This window comes from Erpetoichthys calabaricus, chromosome 15 (assembly GCF_900747795.2).
Source record: "Erpetoichthys calabaricus chromosome 15, fErpCal1.3, whole genome shotgun sequence".
Lineage (NCBI taxonomy): Eukaryota > Metazoa > Chordata > Cladistia > Polypteriformes > Polypteridae > Erpetoichthys > Erpetoichthys calabaricus.
In genome coordinates, this window is record NC_041408.2 from 20,091,025 (window position 1) to 20,116,629 (window position 25,605).

Genomic DNA, 25,605 nt, shown 5'->3' on the forward strand with positions numbered 1-25,605 from the left:
AAATAAAGGTCTGTGTACACCACATTTTTTGGAATCTGACTGACATTCAGCAAAATTGATTTGGAATAACAATAAGTAGTTTTTCTGTTTTTACTTTATCTTCCTTGCTTGACATGATTTTGTAATTCTATTAAATTGTTTTACCCTAGAAAGACTGAACACGTTAGTTTAACAAGGTGGGTAGGCAGTATTCTATCTTACAGAGTATTTGAAAGATTTTGATTTTTGATAAATAACTTCCTGAATTGTTTTGACTCGCTTTGATAAACTTCAGCTCCATTGAGAGTTTCATGCTGTCATGGTTCACAAGATTGTGTGATAGATTGTCATTTCTTTCTAAACTACTGACTTGGCTGTAAATCTAAGTAGACAGTTAGAAATTCTGTGAAATATCTATTGTTTTTTTCATATTAAAAGATTTTGTCTGCCTCTTTTTTTAAGCCATACTTTAATGTATTACATGGTAGTAATGCTGAACGTGTAAAAACTGTGTTGCTGTTAATTTTTTTTTTTAATATAATCTATAGACTTTGCCTTTAGGATTCATCTTTATTCAACTTATACTTATGGCTTTTCTTGTTCAAAATTGGCCAGAAATATGTGTTTTAAAATTTTTAAGTAACATTCAACTTGCGCTAAATCAAAACATGGCTTCCATTTTTATTGTTTGCTAGTATATGGTGAACATATCCGTGACACATAGATAATTATATTACTCACTGCTGTTTCATAGTAGCCGCTGTGGGGAAAAAAGAAAAAAAACTTGCCAGTACTTGTTAGAATTACAAAAGTGGTGCAACCATGCAGTTTGCTTCTGTGCTTCCCAAAGCAGAAAGACCTAAAGATGTTTTCTGACATGTAAATGAGCAAAAACTTTACATTTGCATGCATTGTGAAGTTGTTTTGGCTAAGTATTAATCTCTTTTTGCCTCTGCTCAATTTAACTTTCAGGACAGTGAGACAAATTTGTCCAGTAGTCCTGGAATTATAACATTGCTGAGTGATCTTGTATAATCAAAGAAATGTATGTCAGTATACAGCTACATGTCTGCCTAAGCATGTGCGGCTAAAGTATCATATCTCTTGTTTGTGTGCAAGAAATAAAACCGACTAAGTATTTCTGCATTAACACTCACACTGAAGATTAGAAGTTAACATGTCTTGGCCCATGAATGACAATGAACTTGTTTCATGGTCAGCACAGTGTCATATATTTGTGGTTATAACTTTAATAATTTAATTTTATGCTTATAGGTAAAATGAAATGCTATAAATTGACCGTATACAGTATTCATGTTCAGTTTTAACTCCCACATGCTCTTTAATGTTGAGCAAAAGGACTGTAGCCTTACAAAGAGGAAGACAATGATACACCATTTTATTGATTTTTTCAAAAGCATTGAAAGTTTGATCCAGCTATCAATTTTCTAAAGCTTCTTATTCAGTGCAGGGGCATGGGGAATCTGGGACCTATTCCAGCAAGGATATCAATTCCTGGACAGGGTACTTGTCCATCACAGGGGCAGTACATGTACACATATGCACACATATGATGGACCAATGAGGCATTGTCAGTCCATTCACATGCCTTTGACTGTAGGTGGAAACTTGAAACACCCAGAAGAAAACCATTTGGACATGAGGAAAACATGTAAAGCCCATGGAGAGAGAACCTAGGATTTAAATACAGATGTCACTTGCAAGGTAGCAATATTATGACTACAATTCAGCTGTTCAGACTTTTTTTTTAATTTCATAGTGAAAGAGTTCATCATACAGATATATTTGTCTGAAAAGTGAAGTAAAATGCATGGAGGACAAGGCTCTCATCAGTTGTCTTTTCTTCTTTAAAGTAAGACTTTTAATAGTGATAAAATTGAATACCTTTAATTATTTTAAGTGTGATTTTTATATTCTATTATTGGTATTCAAAATATTGTCATAGAACACAACTCAGTGAACAAATGAAAGTAACATACCAGCTACAGTAGTATGCCTCAAAATTAATTGATAAAACTCAGCTTTCAACACCCATCCAGGGAAGAGAGTTTTAGGACAAGATTGCCCTATTTAAATAGCTCTTTGTACAGGATAAAACTTCAAGTAAAATAAGAGGTTGATCATATGCCCATGGTAACTTTAGGATTACATTAATGAATTCTTGCCAATATCCTCTTGCAGAGTATTTGACTTTTTCCCAGTTTGAGATAATACATGAAGGTTTCTTTCCTCACTGAGTTAGAGAGCAAAATAAGTCTTTGTGCAAGTAATGTGGTGTGTGAAAATATAACTGATTTACGGTAGCACACTTTTTATCCCATTAGATACAATTCCAACTATTGCTCTTAAGGTTTAGGAGTGCTTTTTAAATCAAAGGCTGCCCGAGAGATATACAGAAATATTTGGCCAAAATGATTTAAGGGCAGGACATTCCCATAATATAGAACCTAGCAATACAGGCACTTGGTGACATCGCTCACAGGTTGTTTCTTGCACAGGATGCATTTCTGACAATTTTAGATAATGTATATGTGATTGATGAGCTATTTTTAGTGGAGCAAGAGTGGAATGGGATTCTTCATGTTGAGCAGAATAATTCTTTGAGGAAGTAGTGTGGTGTGGGATATTACAACCAGTTTTCAAAAGCATAGTATATTGAGAAATGTTATGGTCCTTGGCTACAATGAGTTGTCTTCTGAGTATATTTGATCTATTATTGAATAATCAATCACCTATTTAAATAACTGTGCTTACTGTGTAGTATGTGTGTTATTTTACTTATGGGAGAAAATTAAGCACACAGTTAACCTTATGTTATCATATGTGTATTTATATGGTGGAAAAATATGGCTTAGTGGTATAAAAAAGTTGCAGATTTTAACAATTTTAATATGAATGTTACTGCAGGTTTTATAAAAGACTTACACTTTATTTTTATTAGAGCAGTCAGTTATTTTTTAATCATTTGATCCTTCAATAAAACAATTGGTTCCATGTCTATAATAGGTACTCATTTTCCATGCAAAATAATGACAGCTTAAATTCTTAGAATAGCAATTGTAATTATTTGTTTTCATTTGAGGTCAATGTACACTTAAATCTACCAGATTAGAATGCCTTTTAGCAACTGATAGTATCTGTATTATATAATGCTAGTATTACTTTTTGTCATATATTTTATAATTAAACAGTCTTTGTTTTAAATGGTACCGATCACATTGTATTTTATTGTTTTGCTTCTAATGTATGAGAAGAGAGGATCATTCTTACGTCCATTCATAAACCAGCTTAGTCCAGTTCAGTGTTACAGGTGCCCAGTAGCAGTGGTTGTGTGGCAGGAAATAGCCTTGGACAGCATGCCAGTCCATTGCAGTGTCCACTCATGCACATCCCCACCCTCACACAGATGCCAGCTAACCTAACTCCTACTTCCTTATAAGATATAAGAGGAAAATCCATCCAGGCAAGGGAAGAATTTGCAAAGTCCATACAGACAATGACAGGGAGTGGGATTTGAAATCTGCTAGACAGCAGTGCTAACCACTGCTACATCATAGAATTTAAAATAAATCTCTTGTCATGAATAGTGAATGAAAATGAATGTTCTGTGATAGATACAAATCAGTTGTGGCTTTATAATATATGTCATAAAAATGGAACCAAAATTCATTTAGTAATTTCTGTTAGTCAGAAACGGTTGTTTACCATCTATCTGAGAACAACACGTTTTATTTCGAAATATCGCCTAGTACTGTTTCAACCACGTGCCTGTGAAGGCTGCTTTTGTAGTAATTTACAATAATTTGTTAAAAATATTTTTGAAATTATTAAATATATTGAATATTTGATGCTGCTCAATTTATTTATGTATACATGTATTCAATAACAGCTGAATTAATGCACTTAATGTAAAAATTAAATAACTTTAGATCTTTCACATAACAAAAAGTATATATTGGTCAGTTTTCTGAAGTCAAAACTAGGCAATATTCCATAGTGTGTAATTTTTCTCTTAGACTGAAGTTATTTGTGTTAAGTCATAATATTTCTTTTATGCCAAGGTGTAATATGACAGCACAAATAAATACTCTATGTAAAAATCAGGAGATGAATTAACAGAATCATTATCAAAACAAACTGAGGTTTTGCCAAATAACTGAAACAAAAACAATTTTATGTTGCAGACAAAAGTGATTACCTAATTCTTTGTTATTAAACATTATATCACCTTATAACACCACAAAAATACTTTAGAAAGTATCCACAATCTTGTTCAACTAGAAAACCACTCTGATGGTTTAAAACCAGAGCAGTGGTGATGTCATAGGGTGCAACTGCTGGGATTTCCTGGCAAGGCAGTCAATACATTTCTCAAGACCATAACTCTTCCAGTGCACCAAATATTTCACCATGGTACTTTTGATGAGAATCCAAAATACATTGAATTCTGTTCCCTATTAATTCAAACAAAAGGTGGAGGCATAAAAGATTTAAAATGAAGACTCGAGTAAACAGGTTTCAAATAGGAGACATGCAACACAGGATGTGTTTTAAAACAAATAGGAAGGTCCAGTTTATAATAGAGTAGAAGTACACTTCTAATAATAGGCTAAAAGGAGCAATGAAACACAGAACTAGTTACTGTTATTGAACCCACAGATATCTTGCTTAATGAGTCACATTCTCTGTCATATCAGAATCTCATTGGCTTTGTGACATGTGCGATTAGCAAATGTTTTCTCAGAGGTTTCCGCCATTTGCAGGTTTTCTCATGTACATTCCAATTACTATATAACCTAGTAATGTACTCCGCCAAACTAGGCACCGATGATAAGTAGAGATAGTTTGAAACTTGCAAAGACACTAAAATTTGGGACATTTGGTGGAAGACTGACATAGGACCTTACAGGAAATTTTAGCCAAAGGTAACATAAGATAAGATAAGAACTTTATTTATCCTGAGGGAAATTCTTTTGTCATATACATGCTCAGTGCAACAAGAGGAATAAAGATAAGGTAGTAAAGAGTTAAAAAAATCAGTAGTAATAGTGCAAACAGAATAACAAAATAACTCTAAACAAAGTAACAAACAACTATAACTAAAACTATAACAGATATAATAAAACAACAGATTATTAGTGCAAGTGGTTATGAAAAGTGACTTAGTGTTTGTGCCGTGAATAAATGAGAGAGCAGCATGTAATGATGGGATGAAACAAACATTCAGTAACATACAGATGAGTAAATAAAAAACCGAATGAGACCTAATGACAAAAATTCTGAAAAAGATCACCTACAGAATGAGGAAGAGTTATACAGTCTTATTGCCACAGGTAGAAAGGATTTCCTGTGGCGTTCGGTTCTGCATTTGGAGGCAATGAGTCTTTTGCTGTGTGTGCTCTGATGACCCATCAAGGAGGCGTGCATGGGGTGAGAGGGGGTTGTCCATGATACCGAGAAGCTTTTTCAGCATTCTCCTCTCAGACACCTCCACCAGGTTCTCCAGTCTGACACCCAGGACAGAACCAGCCTTTTTAATCAGCTTGTTCAGCCTGTTGGCATCAGCTGTCTTCACCCCACTGCCCCAGCACACAGCTGCAAAAAATACCATGCTCTCTACCACAGAGTGATAGAACATAGTCAGCATTTTTCTACAGATATTGAAAGACCTGAGCCTCCTCAGTAGGTAAAGCCTGCGCTGCCCTTTCTTGAAAACCGTGTTGGTGTTCTTGGACCAGTCCAGTTTACTGTCAATGTGTACCCCCAGGTACCTGTAGTCCTCAACCACCTCAACATCCGTTCCTCTGATGGTGACAGGGGTGGGAAAAGGAGCCTGCTTCCTAAAGTCCACAACCAGTTCCTTTGTCTTTGTGATGTTTATCTGTAAATGGTTTAGCTCACACCACTCCACCCTCCTGTATTCATCCTCCTGTCCATCCCTGATACAGGCCACAATGGCAGAGTCATCAGAGAATTTCTGCAGGTGACATGACTGAGACCTGTACCTGAAGTCAGAGGTGTAGAGGGTGAAGAGGAAGGGTGATAGGACAGTTCCCTGCGGCGCCCCCGTGCTTCTCAGGATGCTAGCAGCTCTTCAGCCGGACATGCTGTGGTCGATTGGTTAGATAGTCCGTAATCCAGGCTACCAATGGGGTGTCCACCTGCATTTCCGTGAGCTTATTCCCCAGCAGTGATGGTCTGATTGTGTTAAAAGCACTGGAGAAGTCAAAAACATGACCCTCACAGTGTTCCCAACAATGTCCAAATGAAAATAAGCCTGGTTCAGCAGATAGATGATGGCGTCCTCCACGCCGATACAGGGCCGATAAGCAAACTGTAGGGGGTCCAGCCAGGGCTCCACCAGCATACGCATATGTTTCAGGAGAAGTCTCTCCAGCACTTTCATGACGTTTGAAGTCAGAGCCGATGGCCTGTAGTCGCTGGGGGTCAACTGGTGGGTCTTTTTGGGGACAGGAACCAGACAGGATCTCTTTCAGAGTGACGGGACTCTCTGCAGTTTCAGACTCATGTTGAAGATCAGATGTAGAACTCCACACAGCTTTAAATGAATTTACAATATAATGTGATTTTTTTCCCCTAGATCTCTATTATCCCTATCAGTTTGGCCATTGGTTTTAGACTGATTTGTAGAAAGGAGATTTACCTTCCAACCAATGTTTTTACAAAAATGAGATACAAGTTGAGGGTCTCTTTTACAAATAAAGGAACTCAAAAACCACAACATGGATCAGGGATAAAAGGGTCTGCTAATTTTCTTGCTATTCAAATAAATAAAATGAACGCACATAGAAAAATGATCCACCACGACTAATATAGAGGTAATTTGTCAATGCGATAAAAGTCTGTAATAAAATCCATGCTAATAGATTGCCAAGGACATTTTGTTATAGGAAGAGGTTGAAATAAACACACATATAGTATAGACAACAATATTGTTTCTTACATTGTTTATATAGATTATGTTGCTAAAAGTATCTTTGTAAGAGTTCTATTGTTTGTGAAATACCTGAAGTCCAAAAAACCTGGCCTGATTAACCCGATTTAATACTTTGTGAAATCTGAAGGAACAAAAAATGTATTAATGGAGTCATTGGCTAATTGAGATCAAGAATTGGCAGAAGACGTTTTTTGTATTGAACATTAGAGTAGCTACCAAAAACCTTTTGAGGACATCGAGATCAAAATTCCTAGTCATTGTATTAGCTTTCAGATTTGTATTCCTTAGTATTTATTCCTTAGTATTTAGGAGATCCCAAAATTAAAATTAAATCCATTAAAAATATTCCCCGTCTGCCTTGACCTAGCATTCTGTCATTTAATGATTTTAAAATAAATTTTTTTCCTGACTCTTATGAATTGTGGTTATTTAATAATTTAATTCTGTTCTCTTTTTGGAAAAACATAATTTTATTATTGTGTTTTAGGTCGCTGAACCTATTTATTAAATTTTATTTTTTCCTAGAATGTAATTTTAATATAGTTCACAATATTTTTTTATACCTTTCCAGCACCATCTTTATTTTCCTGGGGTGCTTCCTTATTGACGTTCCTTTGCCAAGATGCTATGCTAGGTTGCAAGAGAGCAGGGCCCAAGAAGTTGCACATTATAACATTATTAGTACAACGCGTTAACCGATGTCTTTGCAGATCCATTTGAATCTGAGTTTGCAGATGAAAACCTTTCTATGTGTGGGCAGTTAGTGATTCTTCAGTACCTTCCAACTTTTGGACTTAAGGCTTTTTAATTTAGATTGAATTTGAGTTACTGTTTTGAGTTTAGAGATTTGTTTAAGGTTAGTTTTAGTTACTGAATCTCTCTCTATTTTATGACATTTCCTCAGCTGGTCACCTCCATTGACTCTATTTGCCTTTCTTAGTGTGAAGCATAATAAGGAATAGTATTTATGAGGAAAGGATATCGAGCACCCTCTAGCCAATGATGTCACTCCTCTAGGATGTATTTTATTGCAAATAATTTTCTATTACCCATTTCATAATTTTGTTCAGTTGGCCAGGACATGGGAATTTCTTTTATAAATGAAAAGAAAAAAAAAGGGTTTAGCAGAGTTAGAGCGGACAGGGATGCAAGTACCTGCGGGAAGCACAAAGGAGGAGGACTCACTCTCTATGTTAATACACGGTGGTGTAACTCTGGACATGTTAACGTCAAAGTCTCCACTTGCTGCAGGGACATCGAACTGTTGGCCAGGGAAGTAAGACTATTGATTTACTGTATGCAAACGTTAAAGACGCATACAGCGCCACCACGCACAGAGGGTTCTACCTACAACCACACTCTCATTCAGGAAGTGGACCCCAGAGGCAGAGAAGGCTCTGAGAGAGAATGCTTTGGAACTACAACATTAAGAAGAAAGACGCCTCACGCCTGGACAAATTGGTGAGGAAGGCAGGCTCTATTGTTGGCATGGAGATGGACAGAATGACATCTGTGGCAGAGCGACAGGCGCTAAGCAGGCTCCTATCAATTATGGAGAATCCACTGCATCCACTAAACCGTGTCATCTCCAGACAGAAGAGCAGCTTCAGTGACAGACTGCTGTCAATGTCCTGCTCCACTGACAGACTGAGAAGATCGTTCCTCCCCCAAACTATGCAACTCTTCAGTTCCACCCGGGGGGGGGTAAACATTAACATTATACAAAGTTATTGTCTGTTTTTACCTGCATTATTATCAATCTTTAATATTGTTTTTTGTATCAGTATGGTGCTGCTGGAGTAGGTGAATTTCCCCTTGGGATTAATAAAGTATCTATCTATCTCAAAAAAAATGTTTTTTCAAAGGCTGTACTTTGTTCTGAAATCAAAGACTTACATTATAATTTTAGTTAAAAAAGGACTCCAAAAGTCATTCACCATCGTAAACTAGGGCTAAAATGTTAAGACAAAAACAGAGTCGAGACAAAAGTGCTGTCAGTCAAAAATCATAATGTTAGAGTCAAGATTCTCAGGTTGCCCTTTTTACTAGCCAAATCCATATCTAAAACAAAGGCCTGCTGTTGCTGCGTTGGAATTCATCAGTTAGTCTCCGTAATGCACGTGATGGAGACGTCTTTCTTAAATAAATTTAAAAAAAAAAATTAAAATGTATGAATGAAAATAAATCTTTAAATTTTTTTTTTAAGGATTAAAATCCTGATAATCTTAAAAAAAAAAAATGAACTGAAGTATTTTTTTTAAACTGGCCAACACTAAACCAACTCAAAACACTGCAGACATTTTTTAGAAATTAGCCACTATTTCAGACAAATAGAACACTGTACTGTAGGCACAATTTCCATGGCTACGACAATGACTTTTGTTTTGACAAAATGGTGGAGCCCACATAAAAAGCAAAATGCTGTTGTGGGAAATGTATAAACATAATACATACACAAAATTAAATACTGAACAATAGTATACAGAAAAAAATCAAAACATTTGAAATTTAGTGTTGAAAACCACGGATAAAAATGTTTACATTTAAAGAAAAATGAATTTTTTTAGAAAATAAAAATGAAACATCCATCATAACATTTTCTTTTCCAAGGCTGTGTAGGGAAACACATTATTTGACTCTGTGACCTTACACCCATGATGATGGTGATGATGGAAGTATTTGTTTCTGTTAAAGTTCCACCCATTTGTCCATTTCCTTTTGACTGTCAAGTTCAGGTTCATGGGCAGCTGGTGCCTGACCCAACAGCACTGGGCACAAGGCAGGACCAATGTACATGTAAGGCAAGTCCCACCCTGCTGCACCCACAGAGGCAGGCATCCAGACAGTATAACCCCTTGATGCCAGCTTCTCCATAGGAAATACTAAGTTGCAGGACTGCATAATGGCTCACTGTAAATTAATATGTGGCTAGCAACACAAATATCAGATAGTGTTCATATTGGGAGTCGACAGAATGAGAATAATGATGTGATTGTGATTAAATCATATATATATAATATGAGAGAGAGAGATTTTCATATATATTATATATGAAATGTTCATTCATTTATCTTTTGACATTCCATAGCCATCACTGGGCACAGGTAAACTGAAGTTTATTTTTGAACTTTTGTCTGAAAGTTAAGGAGCAAACCTAGATGGAAAACTAGTCCATCACATGGCACACTCACCTATGCTTCTGTACTCCCATTATGCCAATTTAAATTTAACAATTCAGCTAACATATGCACACGTCATCAGTTAACAGGTTGAGAATCAAACCCAGATCCATGAAGCTGTGATGCAATTTACTACACCTACACATGCTATTAGCCAATCCTCTAATGTTTTAATGCAGTGTAACTGAACAAGGATTCAAATATAAATATAAGCTTAGTAATACTGGTGTATACCTAAAGTGAGTTCAGAAATTGATGCATATGATAATAGTAATTAATGGATGGCAAAGTGATTATCCATTCTGCCTCATATCCTGAGAGACCTAGTTTTGACTCCCAGTATGTATGTTCTCTTTGTTTACGTGTTCTCCCTACATTTGAATGAGTGCCATAAAGTAGAGCTCTTGGGCTTACTGCATATCATTCTGTTGTAAAGAAATTCTAACTAGACATGATGAGGACACCTTATTATATCTACACTGGTGCACATTTGTAATAATAAAACCATTTACTTAAATTTTTCCAAAGGTAGTGCAACTGTAATTTATCACAGTGTGAATGTGTACAGGTGTGTGTTTTAGTGTATACATGTCCCACTCATGATAGATGGATAAAAAGTCAGCAATGCAAAGCTGTTTAACTTATGGTAAATCATGTTAAAAACTGCATAATACTAACATCAACAGCAGAGAACAGTATCCCAAATATTTGCATGTCAGAAGACTGCAGTAATGCAAGAATTATTTTTAACAGTAGAGTTGTTATACAATTTTAAGAATGGTCTTGTCACTTGACTACTACATAGGAACATATTGCATCTTATACTTGTGACATCGCTTGACTTTGTTGTTATTTATATATTCCATATAATGTTGTGTCTGGGTTTTCATGTTGATTATCCCATCAGCACTACAGTATATATTCAGGTTTAAAGAAAAGCCTATTGAACAAACCTAGCTAATCCAATTCAGAACTCTTAGAGGCCAGAGTCTATCATGGCCACACCATGCCATATGTTTTAGGTTTAAACAAACTGATAATGAGCACTATTATTAATTCATTGTGAAGATTCTAAGTGATTTTTGGTTAAGATACATTTAGTAAAAATTCCTTTTATGTTTTGTATGTGATTTGTTGATATACATTTCTAAGTGTGATGTGATTAAATGAGTTTTGTTGATTTTTTTTTCTTTAGTTTTGAATGTATTTTAAGTCTCTCTGTCTAATGTGATAACTAATATGTAATTCTTTATATTACCATTCTTGTTTCACTGACAGAAAAATTATGCATTTCTCATTGAAACATCATATATACAGAAAAAAGAAAACATAAGTTTCAGAAATCTTTGATTTTTAAAAAGTGATATATTTTTAATGCTCTTTTCTGCATTCGGCTAAATATAAAATTCTACGCATTTGATCCCTAATCCCTTTCTAACAATATACTTAATTCTTAATAACATAATACCAAAGACATGTTTGTTTTTTATTTTTTTGGAAATCAGTGTATAGATGAAAAGAAAAAAACAATTATTTTAGACTATAAAAGTTTGTAAGAACAAGAAGAAGTCAGATAGTAATTAACAGGTTCAGCGGGAAGGTCACTCATATTGTAACTTGAATCACAGCAGTAGATTTGAGAAACGATCTGTGATCACTGAACAGTTTAATTCACTCAGCAGTTGGCACAGAAGTGCATCTAGTGGTGCCAGTGATACTGTTTATGTATGAATAATAAAAAATGAAAAAAGAAAGAGCTTTTAAATAATAGTTTTCCTAGATGGATAAAAATGATATTATTAAGAAAAATTAAATACTTCAGTATGTCATTTTTTCATTTGGCATGACTTAATGTAACATGTTGCAGCCCACATTGTCATAATAACAAGAACTTCCTCAATCTAAGAGGTGTAAGTAATGCAACTGTTACCTTTCTCACAAACAAGCACTGCCAAATAGGTTATTGATATTTATTTAATTTGAAAAGTCACTTGTTACCAGGGAAAATAAGCTGACTTGGAGAATATTTTAATCATTCTCTTAGTAGTACAGGAGTGAATTGGTAGGCTTTTCTATAGTAGCTAGTTTGAATGTCATGAATAAGAAAAATCTTACTCTAATTGTTTTTATTATGATTTGAATTTGCCCCATGTCTTGCCTCTGGTTTAGAAAGAACATCAGATTAATTATGACTCGGAACCAATAATTTCTAAGTCTAGTGTAATTGCTGTTGTGTGTCTGTCTTTAATTGATATGGTTCATGGTGCACAACAATTAATTAGGGCTCTTTTTAACTTTGATGTTAAATTAACTTTTCCATTTTTGCTTGTGAAGTAAACACTTGTTTTATTTTTTGAGCCTTTAAATAACAAAATTTGTGCTGTTTGTCTGTGAATCCTGCTACTTAGTATGTCTGCTAGAAAGTGATGTTTTTAGAATTTTTTAAGACAATAATAACTGTGTTATCCCCTAATGGCAGTGGAGACCAAAAGTTTCAAGACCTTAATGTTTAAGCTCTCAAGTTCTGGTTTTGTTTTCATATTTCTATTATTGCAGCTTTTGCAATACAGTGATTACTTAACAGTTACCAGATATCAGGTAATCATTAAAAAAGTGTCATATACAGGCTGTCCAATAGATGATACTGACTATTCTGTTGCTTTGTATATGTCTCGGTTTTTGATATAATAGTTTGTTATTGTCAAGGTATGATGGATGGTGTATTAATAACTCAAATTATATATAACATCATATATATTTGCAAGTACTGCATATTTTAAGGAAAGGAAAATGTTTTCTTAAAAAATAAAAATCAATCAGTGAATATGGTGGCTTCTTAATTTTAATAAGAAAACTGTTTTTTGTTTTGATTTGCCTTGTTATTTTCCCTTGGGCAAAAAAATGCATAACGAGGTTTCCCATTATACATTTTAAAATAGGAAGCATGTGTGAATAAGCAAAAATTGATTTAGTGATGTTTTTTCTGTTGTCATTAAACCTTTAAAAAAATAATGTGGAAATAAAACCTAATGTGCACCTGAATATATGAAAGCATTAGTAATTAGTTTCATGCTGAATTTACAACCTAATAATTTTTTTTTAATGTCTCAATTGACGTATAATTCAATCTTTAAATTGTATCTGTGTGCATCATTGAGATTTACTGTTTGTAGAGGAGCAAGTTGAATTTTTTTTAGATTTGGGCAACAACACTGCTAACATTGTAAGAGCTCAGTCTTTGCCTTTCTAAATTACTGTGTTATTTAAAGCAAGTTGAGAAAAAAGTAAAATACAGTAATCCCTCCTCGATTGGGGGGGGAGGAGGGGGGGGGGTTGCGTTCCAGAACCCCCCGCGAAAGGTGAAAATCCGCGAAGTTGAAACCATATGTTTATATGGTTATTTTTATATTGTCATGCTTGGGTCACAGATTTGCACAGAAACACAGGAGGTTGTAGAGAGACAGGAACTTTATTCAAACACTGCAAACAAACATTTGTCTCTTTTTCAAAAGTTTAAACTGTGCTCCATGACAAGACAGAGATGACAGTTCCGTCTCACAATTAAAAGAATGCAAACATATCTTCCTCTTCAAAGGAGTGCGTGTCAGGAGCAAAGAATGTCAGAGAGAGAGAGAGAGAAAAGCAAACAATCAGAAATCAATAGGGCTGTTTGGCTTTTAAGTATGCGAAGCACCACTGGACAAAGCAGCTGCAAGGAAGGGAGCAATGTAAAGGTAGTCTTTCAGCATTTTTAGAGGAACGTCCGTATCCTCTAGGCCAGTGTGCGAACAAGCCCCTCTGCTCACACCCCCTCCGTCAGGAGCAGAGAATGTCAGAGAGAGTGAGACAGAGAAAAACAAACAATCAAAAATCAATACGTGCCCTTCGAGCTTTTAAGTATGCGAAGCACCGTGCGGGAAGCATGTCGCTTGACAAAGCAGCTGCACGGAAGGGAGCAATGTGAAGATAATCTTTCAGCATTTTTAGACGAGCGTCCGTATCGTCTAGGGGTGCGAACAGCCCCCCTGCTCACACCCCCTCCGTCAGGAGCAGAGAATGTCAGAGCAAGAGAGAGACAGAGAGAAAAGCAAACAATCAAAAATCAATACGTGCTGTTTGATCTCTTAAGCATGCGAAGCACCGTGCGGGAAGCATGTTGCTTGACAAAGCAGCCACATGTAAGCCCAGCAAGGAAGAGAGCAATGTGAAGGTAATCTTTCAGCGTTTTTTGAGGAGCAGCCGTTTCCTCTAGGGGTGCAAACAGCCCCCGTGCTCACAATATATTTGAAGAGTTTTATTTAATATGTAATACGCGCTCTGGTTGGGTAGCTTCTCAGCCATCTGCCTATAGCGTCCCTTGTATGAAATCAACTGGGCAAACCAACTGAGGAAGCATGTACCAGAAATTAAAAGACCCATTGTCCACAGAAATCCGCGATATATATTTAAATATGCTTACATATAAAATCCATGATAGAGTGAAGCCGCGAAAGTTGAAGCGCGATATAGCGAGGGATTACTGTAATGATTTCAGTACACATTTCAATATTGAAGTATTATGTGAATGTGTACTGAAATCATCATTTTCAAGAATTATTTGAATGATGGTTTGTTTAGTTTGACATGATTGTATGGAATGTTATAATTTATTGCCAACATTATAATAATCTCTTTTGAAACATACCCAGACTTTATTTTCTACATCAAAGCCTATTTATACTCAAAATTTTGTAGCCACATAAATATTTTGTAAATTTGTTGAAATTACCAACTAGATTTATAATTCCATGTGTATATTTTTCATAGATCTAGAAGTTACTTTATTCTTTAAATGTACAATCTGCTAAGATGTTGTGTTTGCACTGTGAATATATTTCAAACTGTTTAAAAGAAACAGAATGTAGTAAACGAGAGTGCAATTGTTAATGAATTACATGAGACACAATTTATTTATGTTATCAGTTTCATCTGAAAGTGTCACATCTACAAACCTTTAACTGGATACCATTGTAGGTCACTTAAGTTAATGCATACATCATTTTGGAAAGGTACACAAATTTCACAGCTTTTCAAGGTTTCTTGTGGCAAATAAACACATTTCTAAAATTTAATGAATAGAATAAACAACCTGTTCAGACACTTCAGTTTTTTTTGCCACAATTCAAGATATCACATTATTAATTTTTTGGAAAATGAACAGCATCATAGATCACATTGAAATGCATATAACAATAAACTTGAGCTGTGCGTAAATGATGGAAAATGCTTGTGGATTTTTAAACATTTTTTGTTAGTAAACATATGTAAGCAGAAAATAGCAATCATAGAGGTTATACACATGTAATCAGCTTTATATAGAAAAAAAAAATCAAAGTTATATTGATATAAATATGTATTGATTACACCATTGGTCTCAAACGCAGGTCCTGGAGGGCCACAGTAGCTGCAGGTTTTCATTCTAACCCTTTTCTTAATTAGTGCACTGTTTTTGCTGCTAATTAACTCCTTTTCCATTCATTTTAATTGACTTGTTTTTTTTTAAGATGTGTTTCCCTGAATATCTTCATCATTCCTCTGAATTGCTTAATTTCTTTCCTTAAGTGGCACCCAGACAGAAATGAAACGTGAAGTGAGCCAACTGAAGACCAACTAAGTCAGGGCCTCAAACTCCAACCAGTTGCTTAATTAGGAGCCGATTCTTGTTGTTAATTAAACCCATTCTTTAATTCCATGGCTTGTTGCTGCTCTAATTGTGCAATGGCAGACATTTCCAAAATTATTGATTTTCTCTTTTCTATGAGCTCTGTTAAAATGTTTTGTTGACCTGAGCATATCAGCATTCCTGAGACCTTCACTTTTCTTTATTTTCAGATATTGTATGATGGACACAGTTTGCTGGTCATGTTTTGGCTCATTTTGTATCTCATTATTGTTTGACTGCTAACTAAGGAAAAAGAAACAATTGAGGGGTCTGAGTGTTCAAGAGCAAGTCAAATATAATTAATTCAAAAGAAGTTAATCAGCATCAAAAACAGGTCACTAATTGAGAAAAGGGTTAGAATGAAAACCAGTCACTGCGGCCCTCCAGGACCAGAGTTTGAGACCATTGGATTACACATTTAGAAGAGTGTAAAAATCACACTATCATTTGCCCCTTATTCTCTTCCTGTGTAATTGTCAATAAAACAGAACTCCACTTTTATTCTGAAGCAGACATTTATCAATGACTAATCAACAGTATCTTTCATATACCTAAAGTTACGTTTTATGATAATTATTTCCTTAGTAGTATGTCTGTGAGGTATCTGTTCTGGGTACATTGAGAAGATCTTTTCAGGTAGTTCTATACCTCATGCTTTCACTGTGTCCTGATCTGCCATGAAAATAAAGAAGCATCTATTGATTCCTTTAATTAAGCCACCCAGTAAGTTATATATTTTATGTGATTCTTGGTGAGTAGACAAACATTATATAAAATACTGTAAGTAGCATGCAAGAATTAAATTTGAAAGAAATTCCTGACAGCTTCCTAGAAGTTCTCATGAAACAACAGATAATTTTGTGTAGACTCAAATGAAACTGAGTCTTTAGAATGGTAGTGTGCCCTTTATTTTGTTTCTCGACAGAAACTATACATTTTTTTAGATGCTAACTTGGGTAGCACAGTAATTAGCACTGACATTTCACAGATTCAAGTCCTGGATTGATTTCGGATGAGTGTAGATTTTGTAAGTTCTCCCTGTTCCACCCCATATAATTGTGTGTGTGTGTGTGTGTGTGTGTGTGTGTGTGTGTGTGTGTGTGTGGATCCTGCAATGTAATGGAATTCTATTTAAGGTTACCAGGAAAGTTGGTTGCCTCCCACAATACTGATTTGGATTAAGCAGGTTTGAAATGACGTTACTTTCTTGGCACAGAGTGGAATGAGAGACTGTATTGCATTTTGTTTGCTTATTTTATGGTGATATTTTGGCCATACAACTGACAAACATTAGGATTGGCTTCTATAAATTTTAAAAATATAAACAAAAGCCTTTTACTTCTGTTAACTAACCATGTTATTTTCTGTACAGTTGATTACATTAGCCTTTTAAATGAAAATTTTGTGGTTTGATTTGTTTTTTAGGCATTTTGATGTGGGATTACATCGATGGCTTCTCAGGTATGTTATAAAAAAGTCTTTCTTTCTCCCCCCCCATGGCAGTATATTGCACAAATAATGATTTACATTAACTGTATGATGAAAATGAATCCTCTCAACTATTTTCAGGGTCTTGTGTTCTAACTGGAATGTTAGATGAATTTTTAATTTTCACAATGAGTTACACTATGTACTATGTAATTAAATATGTATAAACATGTATCAAAATTTACAAGATTATACCTTGGAGCAGTAGCTGCTTATGTCGAGTAAGCTTCATCAGTGGTTGCACATCAATATTGTTGTAGTCTTTACAAAACTGGTAATTGTTAAGCTATGTTAAAATCTAATATTTAAGAAAATAATTTTTAAAATATCTACAGAATGAAAAGCAAAGGAGACAAACAAAACTACCCCTTTATTTGAATATGTACTTTTCTTTAAGAGTTTCCTGGGCACAAGTGAAAAACAAAAATCCTGTTTCATAATACAATACATGGATTAACACTTACTGTGAAATTTATAAATCACTTTGTGAAGTTAGAAGGTATTGAGAGCTAATTAAAAATAATTCTCTGACAGGGGTTCTAGGAATTTGTAAGATGTTATTGTTTATAATAATTAGAAGTATATGTTCTACAATGCTGTTCACTTATTTGTATTCTGACAAAGGTGAGAAATGTGGCAGACCACTTGGGGAAGTAAATAAATAACCAAATATGTTGTTGCACTGGGCCAACACCACATGATGAAAAAAAACAAATAATAAGATCCAAAACAACAAATAGTAGTCAACAAGTCAGAAGCAAAGGTTCAAAGTCAGAAATATAACTCAAACACACAAAAAGGTTTTAAGGAATATTTTTAATTTTGGGCAACCTGGATGGAAGTGCATCAAGCTGACTCTTGTACCGTCACTGTGGTCACATCATGTGTCACAATCTTTTGGTTGTATGAGCTTAGCAACATGATGGCAACAATAAACGAATGGTCCACAAAATGACCGTGTCCATATAAAACAAAGTGACATCACAGGAAAAGAAACAAGCTATGAAAAATGAACTGCATGAAATAATGAACTGCATTTAAACTAAAATAACAGAAAAAGTAAATGATGCATTTAGATTTAACATATTTCAAAGACACCTGAAGAAATCTGTGCAGAAATGGAAAAGAAAAAGCATAAAAAATATGAATGTAATTATAACACTTTGGATGAAATTGTTCTGTGTGATTATTATTCTTTACACCAAAAGTACATTGCATTTCAGTGTAATGCATTTGAGAGGTACTCCTCTAAATGTATTTAGGCCTGGTTCACATATGGATTTGAAATCAGATATGAACTGGAATCTCCAGATTAGATTTGACAAAACATAATTCGTGGCTGTAAAATGAGCACACCAAAGTTTTTAACTGTAAGTAGCTGCAGACTTCTCTTTTTGCAGTTGTAGTAGGTTTGTAGGAAAAAAAACCATCTAGGCATTCAGGTCACAAAGAGTAATCCATGATGTTTAGAAACCCAACAAGCATTCTCGGATCATCTACCGGTTTGCTTTGCAAATTTATTACTTGAACTCTTGACAATATATATGAAAATACAAGTGTGAAGAAAGTGTCCAATTATGATCGGCAAGTGTAGCTTAAATGCGAACTGGAATAATGATTGACAGTTTCCAGAACTCAGGTATAGTACCACAGCAGAAGGATCAGCAGAATAGTAAACGGTAAAAACTTTACATTAGTTTCTGTTTGTATGTTGTAGCAAGTGCTGCTGCGTGATTAACATTACGATTGGTTTCACATAGAAGTTGTTCTGCATTATGCTTATGTATACCCTTAAAATTTCATTGTATTTGTACACATTTGCTCTAGTATTAATATCAAGATACTATGTTCTTTCTCAGAGGCTATTGTGAGTTAGTACTACTAGCACTTTAGAAAACATACTGTACTTTTTACTGCTGAACAAATACACACAGAGTAAATAAATATCTGACTGTGCTGTAACTGCTTTGCTTTTTCTCCTTCAGCCTGTTGAACACAGCATTGTGCTGGCTGGGATCCAGATTGGAAAGAGTTCTAAATCTTGCACTCCACAAGAAAATCATAGTCCGCACTGTATGTGGCCGTGAGATCTTTCAGAATTTATGCTGGCCACAGTAGTTGAATCTTTCTTTCTTGTTTGGGGCCATGCTTTGCTCAATCATGTGCTTCTGTGGCATGAGGACAGACACAGTGGGGATGTGTTTATCACATAGCACTGTAAGGGCTGACTTGATGGATTTAAAGCAGTTGTACGATGCCCTTAACGTCACTAATTTCAGTGCCATCCAGCGTGTCAATTTGACATGCATTTTGCCATGTCTCTGTGCTTATGAGGGCTGCTGCTTGCTGCTCAAGATGACGATCGAGCATTTCCAGTGTACTATTCCATCGTGTTATAATGTTGACTACTCATGCATTTGACGGAAGGCCCGCTAATTTCTGTTTGGCAGCAAATACAGCTGTAACTGTCGGGATCCGGTAGAAATAAGCAATGACCCATCTCACTCAACCAAGCAGATGACTAACACGCAGTAGAGCCAATCCTTCATGGGTAGCCAAATTTAAAGCATGTGCAAAGCACCTGATATGAGGGCAAAGCCCAGTCTCTCCGTCTGCTATATCAATGTTACATGAATTATCAGTAACCATAATGATGTTATGATTAGGGCTTTCAAGCTCCCACTCCAAAACAGCCGATTTCATCACCTCAGCAATGTTGCACCCCGAGTGGGTTTGAAAATGAGGCAGAGTTTGAAATACAAAACTTGCCATTTTCCCAGTTGGTGGTGATAGATAGATAGATAGATAGATAGATAGATAGATAGATAGATAGATAGATAGATAGATAGATAGATAGATAGATAGATAGATAGATACTTTATTAATCCCTTTATTTATTGCAATGCTGTCTGTCATTTGTCAGGGATTTCTTCACATTCATCTTAGCCTCTTAGTACAGGGCTGGCAGTACAGTGCCTCTACAGTTTGGGCATGAAGGAATGCTGTACATTGGCTCAAGTGTGTTCATGAGCAGCCGAAAGCCGTCATTCTCAATGATTGAAAATGGTCTCCTGTCCTTTGCAATAAAAACACCAATAGACTTTATTTTTTGGCCCTTGCACTTGACTGTGGAAGCAGTGCTGTAAATAAATTTGTCAGATGGTTGGCCTTTGTATTTAATTCGTATTGATTTGTATTTGTCACTGTGATGGTGTGGTACATGGTTCAGCATGTTCCTAGTGTTTGCTGTAACGTATATCAAAACTCTCTTGCAGTGCTTGCAAATGGTCTTCATTGTATTAACTACTAGTCTGTCCTCTGTGGCTTGGCCTGTGTAGTAGTGAAACAGGACAAACTTTAAAAATCAATTAAAAAAAATGTAATAATTTGTATTGATAAAAATTTATATTAATAGCTTTCGTATCCGAGGGTCTCTTGATATACGATATTTTTAGTTTTGCTATCAGGAGCGCGAATGTAGCTGTGATCTCTTTGCCAAAAATGTAAAAAGTTGGCAAGGTATCTCTGGCCAAGAGGAAGGTAGGTACGCTTCAATGTCAAACGTTGCCACTGTATCTGATAGTGTTTAGCTCTGATGAGAGAGCATCCCCCACTTGGGAAGAAGAGCATGCGGCCATGATATCTCTGACAATGAGCAGGTACCCTCTAAAACGCATGTAGCTGTGATCTTCCTCGCAAAAACATCAAATGTTGCACTTTAACAATCTCTAGATGATAATGTCTGCTGAACAAACAGGTATCGCTAGCTAAGCGGAGGCAAGGTACGCTCCAACACGTGGTGAGAGGTAGAGTGACTCAAATGGAGGCTGGCGTGTGAGTGAGAATGGCCCCGTCTGGCTCCCTGGCTCCCTGAATAAATCGGTGCCACAACTGAACTATAATACGTAGTGCGATGAGAGAAGTCGCAAAATCAACCAGTATGTTCAAGCAAATTATAGAAAAAAAGTGATTTAAATTGGTTAAGTAGTTCTCTCGTGAAAAGCATGCAAGCAGACAGCCGGACGGACAGACAGACGTTGGATTTTGTGTGTGTATATATATATATATATATATATATATATATATAAATATACAGTGCATCCGGAAAGTATTCACAGCGCATCACTTTTTCCACATTTTGTTATGTTACAGCCTTATTCCAAAATGGATTAAATTCATTTTTTTCCTCAGAATTCTACACACAACACCCCATAATGACAACGTGAAAAAAGTTTACGTGAGGTTTTTGCAAATTTATTAAAAATAAAAAAACTGAGAAATCCCATGAATACATAAGTATTCACAGCCTTTGCTCAATACTTTGTCGATGCACCTTTGGCAGCAATTACAGCCTGAAGTCTTTTTGAATATGATGCCACAAGCTTGGCACACCTATCCTTGGCCAGTTTCGCCCATTCCTGTTTGCAGCACCTCTAAAGCTCCATCAGGTTGGATGGGAAGCGTCGGTGCACAGCCATTTTAAGATCTCTCCAGAGATGTTCAATCAGATTCAAGTCTGGGCTTTGGCTGGGTCACTCAAAGACATTCATAGAGTTGTCCTGAAGCCACTCCTTTGATATCTTGGCTGTGTGCTTAGGGTCGTTGTCCTGCCGAAAGATGAACCGTCGCCCCAGTCTGAGGTCAAGAGCGCTCTGGAGAAGGTTTTCATCCAGGATGTCTCTGTACATTGCTGCAATCATCATTCCCTTTATCCTGACTAGTCTCCCAGTTCCTGCCGCTGAAAAACATCCCCACAGCATGATGCTGCCACCACCATGCTTCACTGTAGGGATGGTATTGGCCTGGTGATGAGCGGTGCCTGGTTTCCTCAAAACGTGACGCCTGGCATTCACACCAAAGAGTTCAATCATTTTTCTTTCTCATGGTCTGAGAGTCCTTCAGGTGCCTTTTGGCAAACTCCAGGCGGGCTGCCATGTGCCTTTTACTAAGGAGTGGCTTCTGTCTGGCCACTCTACCATACAGGCCTGATTGGTGGATTGCTGCAGAGATGGTTGTCCTTCTGGAAGGTTGTCCTCTCTCCACAGATGACCTCTGGAGCTCTGACAGAGTGACCATCGGGTTCTTGGTCACCTCCCTGACTAAGGCCCTTCTCCCCCGATCGCTCAGTTTAGATGGCCGGCCAGCTCTAGGAAGAGTCCTGGTGGTTTCGAACTTCTTCCACTTACGGATGATGGAGGCCACTGTGCTCATTGGGACCTTCAAAGCAGCAGAAATTTTTCTGTAACCTTCCCCAGATGTGTGCCTCGAGACAATCCTGTCTTGGAGGTCTACAGACAATTCTTTTGACTTCATGCTTGGTTTGTGCTCTGACATGAACTGTCAACTGTGGGACCTTATATAGACAGGTGTGTGCCTTTCCAAATCATGTCCAGTCAACTGAATTTACCACAGGTGGACTCCAATGAAGCTGCAGAAACATCTCAAGGATGATCAGGGGAAACAGGATGCACCTGAGCTCAATTTTGAGCTTCATGGCAAAGGCTGTGAATACTTATGTACATGTGCTTTCTCAGTTTTTTTATTTTTAATAAATTTGCAAAAACCTCAAGTAAACTTTTTTCACGTTGTCATTATGGGGTGTTGTGTGTAGAATTCTGAGGAAAAAAATGAATTTAATCCATTTTGGAATAAGGCTGTAACATAACAAAATGTGGAAAAAGTGATGCGCTGTGAATACTTTCCAGATGCACTGTATATATCGCGATTTTCTTGCCGTTTTCTCTTTTAACAGGTAATCGAAAATGCTGCCTTACAGCAGACTTAAAAGATGTTGGGACATCCTCAATTTCTACTTCGTCTGACTCCATTATTATTAAAGTTACTCTTCGCTTAGCTACACACTCTCAAATTAAGGCCAGGGCTTTTTAATGGATGTATGACACTGACTGCATCCACTATTGTTAGAAAAAGAGAGGACGCATAACTTTTGCTTAGTACTTAAGACAAACAGATTCCATGTTATTGTGAGCAACATTTATTTATTTATTTATTTTATAATATATATAGGCATTTTGTAGTATTTTTAAATCACAAAATTTTGTGGCACAAAAAATCATTACATTCCTTTTAAGGAATAGTAGCCTAAACCTCTAGTTATACTTTTAAAAATGCTGCTTAGTTTAACTTAGTATTGGTTGTTAAATTAGCTTATCCTGTGATAAATATGTACACAAGGCTGTAGTCTGTGAGAAGCTTCTTAAACGTGTTGTTTCCATTCCCCTGCTACATATAATTGTAAGTACAATAGCACTGATACATGTATTACTTGTATATATACTTGGCTGAGAATACTCTGAGAGAATGTTTTGGAACTACAGACTGGGATATCCTGCAGGGATCTCATAGTGAGAACATTGAGGAAGTTGTTGACTGCACTACTGACTACATCAACTTCTGTATGGACATTGTAGTTCCAGTAAGAACTGTACGCTGCTATGCTAACAACAAGCCATGGATTACAAGTGACATCAAGGGCCTTTTGAACCAGAAGAAAAGGGCTTTTAAAGACGGTGATCAGCATGAGCTCAAGCGCGTGCAGAAGGAACTCTGAGTCCAGCTCAGGGCGGCGAAGGAGCAGTACAGGAGAAAGCTGGAGCAGAAGTTGCAGAATAACAGCATGAAGGAAGTGTGGGATGGGATGAAGATCATCACTGGCTGCAGCTCGAAACGGGGTACCACCATCGAGAGAGACGGGAAGAGAGCAAACCAAATGAACAACTTCTTTAACAGGTTTGACCACCCTAACCCACTCTCACTCTCACCTCGGTGTATTGCACCCTCCACACATCCTTCTGCTGATACCAGCATAGGAAAGACATCCCCACCCATAATTACAACAGTGCAAGTGAGCAGAGAGCTGAGGAGACTTCGTGCCAGCAAAGCAGCGGGTCCAGATGGAGTATCGCCACGACTGCTGAAGGTCTGTGCATCGGAGCTGGGGGGTCCTCTGCAGCGCATCTTCAACCTGAGCCTGGAACAAGGGAGAGTCCCGAGGCTTTGGAAAACATCTTGTATCACCCCAGTCCCAAAGGTATCACGTCCTAGTGAGATGAATGACTTTCGGCCTGTTGCTCTGACATCACATGTGATGAAGACCATGGATAGGCTGCTGCTTCACCAGCTTAGGCCACAGGTTCAACACGCCCTTGACCCTCTGCAGTTTGCATATCAGGAGAAGGTGGGAGCGGAGGATGCCATCATCTATGCTACACCGATCCCTCTCTCACTTAGACAGAGGCAGTGGTGCTGTAAGAATTATGTTTCTAGACTTCTCTAGTGCCTTCAACACAATCCAACCTCTGCTCCTTAGGGACAAGCTGACAGAGATGGGATTAGATTCATACCTAGTGGCATGGATCGTGGACTATCTTAAAGACAGACCTCAGTATGTGCGTCTTGGGAACTGCACGTCTGACATTGTGGTGAGCAACACAGGAGCGCCACAGGGGACTGTACTTTCTCCGGTCCTGTTCAGCCTATATACATCAGACTTCCAATACAACTCGGAGTCCTGCCATGTGCAAAAGTTCGCTGATGACACTGCTATCGTGGGCTGCATCAGGAATGGGCTGGAGGAGGAGTATAGGGACCTAATCAATGACTTTGTTAAATGGTGCGACTCAAACCACCTACACCTGAACACCAGCAAAACCAAGGAGCTGGTGGTGGATTTTAGGAAGCCCAGACCCCTCATAGACCCAGTGATCATCAAAGGTGACTGTGTGCAGATGGTGCAGACCTATAAATACCTGGGAGTGCAGCTGGATGATAAATTAGACTGGACTGCCAATACTGATGCGCTGTGCAAGAAAGGACAGAGCCGGTTATACTACCTTAGAAGGCTGGCGTCCTTCAACATCTGCAATAAGATGCTGCAGATGTTCTATCAGACAGTTGTGGCGAGCGCCCTCTTCTATGCGGTGGTGTGCTGGGGAGGCAGCATTAAGAGGAAAGATGCCTCACACCTGGACAAACTGGTGAGGAAGGCAAGCTCTATTGTTGGCATGGAGCTGGACAGTTTAACATCTGTGGCAGAGCGAAGGGCGCTCAGCAGGCTCCTATCAATTATGGAGAATCCACTGCATCCACTTAATAGTATCATCTCCAGACAGAAGAGCAGCTTCAGCGACAGACTGCTGTCATTTTCCTGCTCCACTGACAGATTGAGGAGATCGTTCCTCCCCCAAACTATGCGACTCTTTAATTCCACCCGGGGGGGTAAACGTTAACATTTAACATTATACATAGTTATTGTCTGT

General features: G+C 37.1%; 1 protein-coding gene across 4 annotated transcripts in view; it reads left to right on the top strand.

Annotated features, from left to right (window-relative positions):
• hhat (hedgehog acyltransferase) overlaps nt 1-25,605 on the top strand; it is a 322,107-nt gene that overhangs the window by 116,692 nt on the left and 179,810 nt on the right. For 3 of the 4 annotated variants that reach the window (XM_051919634.1, XM_051919631.1, XM_051919633.1), the window contains one exon: nt 17,264-17,299. The exons of the other annotated variant lie outside the window; for it this stretch is intronic. In XM_051919634.1, the coding sequence (XP_051775594.1) occupies nt 17,264-17,299 (36 nt within the window). The remainder of the gene's footprint in view (nt 1-17,263; nt 17,300-25,605) is intronic. 4 annotated transcript variants of the gene reach the window in all.